Source organism: Bos grunniens, chromosome 28, assembly GCF_055505025.1.
Source record: "Bos grunniens cultivar Pamir isolate PY7600 chromosome 28, Bosgru_T2T1.0, whole genome shotgun sequence".
NCBI lineage: Eukaryota > Metazoa > Chordata > Mammalia > Artiodactyla > Bovidae > Bos > Bos grunniens.
Genome location: NC_141192.1, coordinates 5,754,587 through 5,761,098, shown reverse-complemented (window position 1 = coordinate 5,761,098; position 6,512 = coordinate 5,754,587). Strand labels below are relative to the sequence as shown.

The 6,512-nt window shown below is 50.6% G+C and overlaps 1 protein-coding gene across 7 annotated transcripts in view; it reads right to left on the bottom strand.

The window, feature by feature from the left end:
* Positions 1–1,277: 1,277 nt before the first annotated feature.
* GRID1 (glutamate ionotropic receptor delta type subunit 1) overlaps positions 1,278–6,512 on the bottom strand; it is a 687,534-nt gene continuing 682,299 nt past the window's right edge. For all 7 annotated transcript variants that reach the window (XM_086381183.1, XM_086381179.1, XM_086381184.1 and 4 more), the window contains one exon: positions 1,278–1,999. Coding sequence is in view for 4 of the 7 variants with exons in the window: in XM_086381179.1 (XP_086237305.1) it covers positions 1,571–1,999 (429 nt within the window). In the remaining 3 variants the exon portion in view is untranslated. The remainder of the gene's footprint in view (positions 2,000–6,512) is intronic.

Below are 6,512 nucleotides of genomic sequence, written 5' to 3'. Positions count from 1 at the left end.
AAAGCAGAATCACCTTTGTCTTCAGAAGAAAAAGATCTAAAGTTACATATAGTTACATACAGCTTAGAGCACTTGAATGACTGCTTCTAGAGTCATTTCTTCTCCCTGATTCTATAGTTTCATTGCCCCAGAAAGGGCAATGGAGGGAAGCAGGTCGTCGGAGCCTGAAGAAACAGAGTTTCCTAGCAGGCTTATCAGCTCGGGGATAGAGCCGGAGAGCTCAGAGACTAGACGATGCCCTCAGCCAGGACAGCCCCTGCCATGGGCTGGATGACAGCCTGAGAGCTTCCGGTTTGGAGCAGGTGCCAAAGCAGGACGTGAAGTCTCATGCTGGGTTTCAGCCCTGTCTGGCAGACTGTCTGCGGGGTTTAAGACCCAGAGACATCCTTTCACTTTGGAGCTTCTTCTCTGGAGGCTGGGAATTACTTATCTCCGCATCACACAAGTCACGCTGTTCTTTCTGTAAGAGCCAAGGCTTCCTCTTACCTGCACGGTCCTTTTGATCTATGGTGGGCACTCGCATCCCCTGAGCATGAGTCTGCCCACCTCAGTACCTCTCTCCACTCCTCCAACAGGATGCTTTTACCTGAAAACACGGGCCCACACCCAAGTGAATATTCTCCCCCTACCTGGCTTCTCGCACCCTCCGCCTCACCTGGTCCACACACCAGACCTCACATCTTCCGATCCCCATGGACGAAGCCAAGCCCACCTCTGCTCAGCTTCCCTGAGGCAATGGTGGGACCCACCCTCTTCCTCCCAGATTCCTTGTGGATGCTTCTTATTAAGAAAAGAAAGTCAAACACACACACACGCACACACACACACACAAGGCCAACAGGATAACCCTAGAACACGTCGGCCTCCAAGTCCTCAGAGTCGGCTGCATCGGCCTGGGTGCTTCTCTTGGGCCCACGGCACACCGCGATGTGAAGTGGGGTGACCAAGAGGACAGCTCCGGTCCCGGGAGCCTCCTCAGTCCCAGACTGACTGGCACAGTGGATCCCCCTACAGCACAGGGACCCAGGGGTCAGGCCAACGCTGGCTCGAGGCTCACCCTTTATCTACGTGAGAGGAGTAAATGGAAAAAGGCCAGGGGCAGAGGAACACGGCAGGAGCCACGAGACAGGGAAGGAGGCAGCGCCCCGGGCTCCTCTAAAGGGACTGGCTGGGCACCTTCCCCTCTCCACCAGCAGGGGGCGTCCTTTTCTGATCACCCCTCCTGCCCTCGCCCTCGGAAAGGCCCAGGAACAGGGGGCTTCTTTGGCACTTCAGAATGATCACAAGTAATTTGCCATTTTATTCATATAGAACAAAATTTACAAAGTCATTCATACAGGTTTTGTTTTTTTTTTACTGACTTCGAAAATTGGGAATATTCAAAATACACTTTTACCCCACTCCATTCTGTCATTATTTACACGTATATACAAGAAAAATGAAAGAGTCTCTGTGTGTGTGTGTGCGCGCACATGCGCGTGTGTGTGTGGTTTGTGTTGTAGTTTTCTGGTATTAAAAAGCTCTGCTGGTCGGGTGGGTGGATGGGCGGGCAGGAGGGCAGGCGGCGCGGTCAAATGGAGGTGCCGTGGGAGGTGTCCAAGGCCTCTGGAAGGACGCCTCCAGGCACGGGCTGGAAGGACATGGGGATGGGGGTCTTCACGGGGCTCTGGCGGAACAGCCCCCCGTTGGGCGACCTGTGTTTGCACTGCATGGAGGGCATGGTGGCCGAGCTGCTCAGTGGCAGAGGCAGGTTGCTGCTGGGCCCTGATGAGAGTGTCCGGCTGGTGCCGTGGCTGCTTTGCTCCGGCAGGAAGGTGCTGACCGAGAGCTGCGTGTTCTGGTACTCTCGCGTGGGCTCCAAGGCCTGGCTGGGAGCCAGGCCCCCCATCTCCAGGGCCGAGAGCTCAATGGACGCTGGGGAAATCTGCTTGTGAGCAATGTCTTCATCCATTAGACTATTCATGCGCCGATGGACCTGCTCCAGATTCACTTCTTTGTCCTAAGGCAGAGCACAGGAGGAGGGTCAGGCCAAGCCCTAAGGGGAGCCCCAGCTGGTTTTCTACAAACTTTGGGAGGCTGGAGACCACAGCTTGCTGGGCAGTAGGGTAAAGCGGGGCCCCATTCCTCCCACCTTCCCCCAACCGCATGGCCAGCCCTCCTTACCTGGAATACCGATAGCCTAGGACACTGCTCCCAGGTAGCAAGGACCCAGCAATAAGGGCTTTGCAGCATTTGCCCCCCCAAATGCCTCTCCCAGGAGGCAACCCTTGGGAGAATGCTTTGAACAACTGACAGAAGCAATGGAAGAAAGGAGTCCCATGGAAATAAAAAGGTGTGGTCCTTGAGCCCCTGATATGCCCCATGGATTTGCAATTTAGTGTTTACAGTGCTCAAAAGATCTGGTGTGATCATCCCCACTGAACACAAAAGGAGGCTTGGGTTCAGGAAGGTCAATGGCCTCCCTGAGCCATAAGCCCAGTGAGCAGCAGAGGCAGCATGGGAAGCCTGGAGTACACGAAATCTTCAGAGATGCTGGGGAGGGGGCCTGTCCCTGTCTGGAAGCTCATGTGGCTGGGGGCCTGGATGAGGATGGGGCATGGGACGGTGAGGAAAGGGAATTCCCCGGGATCAGCTGTCATTCCTGGTATCGTGAAGGTTTGAGGCTGCCGAGATGGGTGACCCTCACAGCTGATTCTCCATGTAGTGAATTGCATACCTCTTTTGCCATAAGGCGGATGGTATCAAGGAAGATATTTTGTTTGTTCAATTATTTATTGGCTTAAGAAACAGAACAAATATCACTGGTATTTTGTCTTCAATGCCAGAATAAGTCAAAGAGGCCAAACTACTTGATAGTTCCTTAAAGACAAAGACTATATATCTACTTCCTCAGTTTCTCCCCAGTGACTTGGGGTACAAAACCAGATGTCCGTGGAAGAGCCATACCAACCCCTCAATGAGGTATTAGAAGCTGCAGTCCCATTTTCAGGCAGCATTAGGGCCTATGTGTCAGGCAAGGTTAGTCCCTCCACCTATGCATCCCTGGTGTCAAACTCCAAGAGAAAGACCATGTTGAAGCTTTGCTCCAAAACAGGACATCACAGGCTGTCTAATGCCAGTCTTCATACAGCAGAGAGAGGAACCTGTCCCCTGCTGACCCTTAGGCTCGTTAGGAATAACCATGAGAGGTAAACGCCCTGAATATGATTTCAAATGAAGAAAGAAGGAGCCACACAAACCCAAGGGCCAGTTCAGTGAGTCTCGGGGCTCCTCTAAGGCTGGTTCCCCAGGAAGCGGCAAGCCTGAATAACTGGCATGAGCTCCCCTCTCAGAGGGGAAGTCTAACCCCCATGAAGTCTCATCCCAGGTTTCCTCAGGCAAGGAAGCTGCCTTTGGCGTCCACTCTGTGCTCCCAATGCCCCCTGGCCTGGAGGAGGCAGGGTCACTGCTCTCTACCACCTTGTTGAGGTCATGACCAGCACATAGGGCTTGGCTTCTGGTGGGAGATCTACTATCTTCCCCAGAACAAGAAATCTGAAAACACTCGAACAACAATGAGGAGCTCATTCCAGGCCATGAAAAAGAGGATAAAGAAAGCCAACTGGTGTGAGGGTGAAGGGACTATGGTGAGGAGATCGGACTGTAGATAGAATTTACATCAGAAATCACTGACATGGTCCCATCAGCAGAGCCAGGATTCCAGCGAACTGAAGCCCCACACAGCAGAGCTCAGCTTGCTGATGCTGGCAGACCAGCTCCAAGTATGGGACACGTCTGGGTGGCAAATGGGTGGAATTGGGGGAAGGGTACTAGGGCTTTACTTAGACTAAATATGGTACATACAACGTCTTTCACGGACTCCTTCAACAGTTTGTAAAACGTTAACAAACCAAATCCAAGTTCTCTTCTTAATTAAGTTATAGCATGGTTAACCAAGCTCTGTGCTCTCTTGGTCTTTTCCCTGTGTTGTTTATATGCTTCGTTTCCATTTTTGAGTATTTGAGCAAACTCTGGGAGACAGTGAAGGACAGGAAGCCTGGCATGCTGCAGTCCGTGGAGTTGCAAAGAGTCGGACACGACCTGGCGACTGAACAACAACAAACTCTTATGTTAGACACTGGCTGTTTGACAGCCATCAAGCATCAATTCTCCCTTCCCAAGAAGACCTTACTTTATTTTGTTTTGTTTCACTTTCGGGAACTGCTTTTCCCCCACTGGATAACAGTGTGGCTGTTCCCTGTCTACCTGTAGCCAAAAGGCAGGACCATGACCCAGGTAAGGACAAGAGAACTGCATCTGAGTTCTGAACAAAGAGATAAAGAGACAAAGAAGATGTTTGATGGTCCATGATGGCGACAGTTCAAGAAACTTTGCACTGCATGATCCCCCTTCTGGATCTTGCCTCCCAGCTCTCCAGACAAGCCTGGACTTTTGCGCGTCGCCGGGCAGGCTTCTCCAGGCTTCTCACGGCTGCTCTGAGCTCCTGATGAGCTCCTGGTCAGCGTTTTCATGTGTCAGCCAGTGCACAGCTGTGCTGGTAAATATTTGTATCTACAGGCTATTTGCACTTCAAAATAAATGAAGGACACAAGATAAGTACCAGAAAGCCTGGAAGCTGGAGAAAGTGAAGGAGAATTTCGGTCATTTCTGAAGTTTAATAATACAAACTTCCCTTCTCCCTGCAGCCAGCAAAGCTAGAAGAATAAACAAGCTGAGTGCCTTGGCTGGCAGAGCCTTTAGCTGATGAAGGAAATTGAAGACCAAATGTGGTCCTGGGATCACTGGAAGAACTAGTTAGTTGTATAATCTTGCCTTTACTTCCTTTCTATGTCCTTTTCAGGGCTTTAAGAATCCTTTTGAGGATGGAAATAAGTAGTTTAAAAGTAGACTAATTTGGAGTAGGAAGTAAATGTCGTGGTCCCAGCTGTATTCACTCTGGAATCTGGCCTTAGAGAAGAGCTAGTGGTGGTTTAGTCACTAAGTTGTGTCTGACTCTTGCAAACCTGTGGACTGTAGCCACCAGGCTCCTCTGTCCATGGGATTCTCCAGGCAAGAATACTGGAATGGGTTGCCATTTCCTACTTCAGGGAATCTTCCCGACCCAGGAATCGAACCCAGGGATCCTGCATTGCAGGCAGATTCTTTAGTGACTGAGCTACAAGGGAAGCCCCCCTTCTCTCTTAGAGAAGAGATCTTGGCCCTTCTTTTCATAGTCAATGGAACACTCAGACAAGACAAGTATTCAGGAGATGCTCCTCACGTTGTTGGGGTCTATAGGTAGAGAAGGGATAACTTCCTGCCAAAGAAAGCCAGAGGGAGACAGAGAGTTGAGAACAGGGGAGCCCTCTTACCTATTGCCAGGGAAGCAGAGAAAAGGAGAGCTTTGGGGGAAGACAAACCAACCAACATCTTCCAAAGAAACATTTGTGAACAAACGAGGTCTCTAAGATGAAGTCCTTTAGCAGTGAAGGACAAGGGAGAGGAGGTTTGGTGGGTAGTGTTATAAAAGACGTAGGGCACAGGCACGAGTCTAGCATAATAATCACAGTGCTGAGGGGTCGGCCAGGTAACAGCAAAGCATCTAGACCAGCAGTCCCCAACCTGTTTAGCGCCAGGGACTGGTTTTGTGGAAGACGATTTTTCCCTGGACCAGGGCATGGGGGATGATTTTGGGATGATTCGAGTGCATTGTATTTATTGTACACATTATTTCTATTATTATTACATCGGCTCCACCTCAGATCATCAGGCGTTAGACCCTGGAGGTTGGGGCCCCTGATCTAGACTGCAGAGTGGATGTGGAGAACATCCAATTACCCTAGAGTCAGGATTTTGGAAATAAAGCACTTCAATAAGTAGTATTTTTAAATCCATATTTTTTCCTGCCTCCAATTAAGGACAAATGAAGCCATTTCAAGGAGGCTGCAAAGCCTGCGGTGGGTCTCGTTTCCACTGAGGCTATTCATTAGCCTATAACCCCTCCACATCAAGACACAGAGAGAATGTCCACTCCGACTGAACAGACTTTCCATGCCGACCTTCCTACTCCAAATGGCAGTCAAGAAATCCATTCCCTCCACACAGGTGGACCTCATTCTATTCAAAGTCTATTACTGTGGGTAGTGCCTGCTCAGTCACTCAGTCATGACCGACTCTTTGCAACCCCATGGACTATAGCCCACCAGGCTCCTCCCTCCTTGGGATTCCCCAAGCAAGAATACTGGAGTGGGTTGCCATTTCCTACTCCAGGGGATCTTTCTGACCCAGGGATGGAACCTGAGTCTCCTGCGTCTCCTACATTGGCAGGAAGATTCTCTACCGGTGCACCCCCTAGGAAGCCCATTACTATTGGCAGACCCAACACAAAGTCACACCTGGGAGAAGAGGGTGCCATCTTGAGCTCCCTACGTTGGATGTTTAACTGGACAGGAAAATGAGTAGGCTTCCCTGGTGACCCAGACAGTAAAGAATCTACCTGCAATGTGGGAGACCCGGATTCGAGCCCTGGGTAG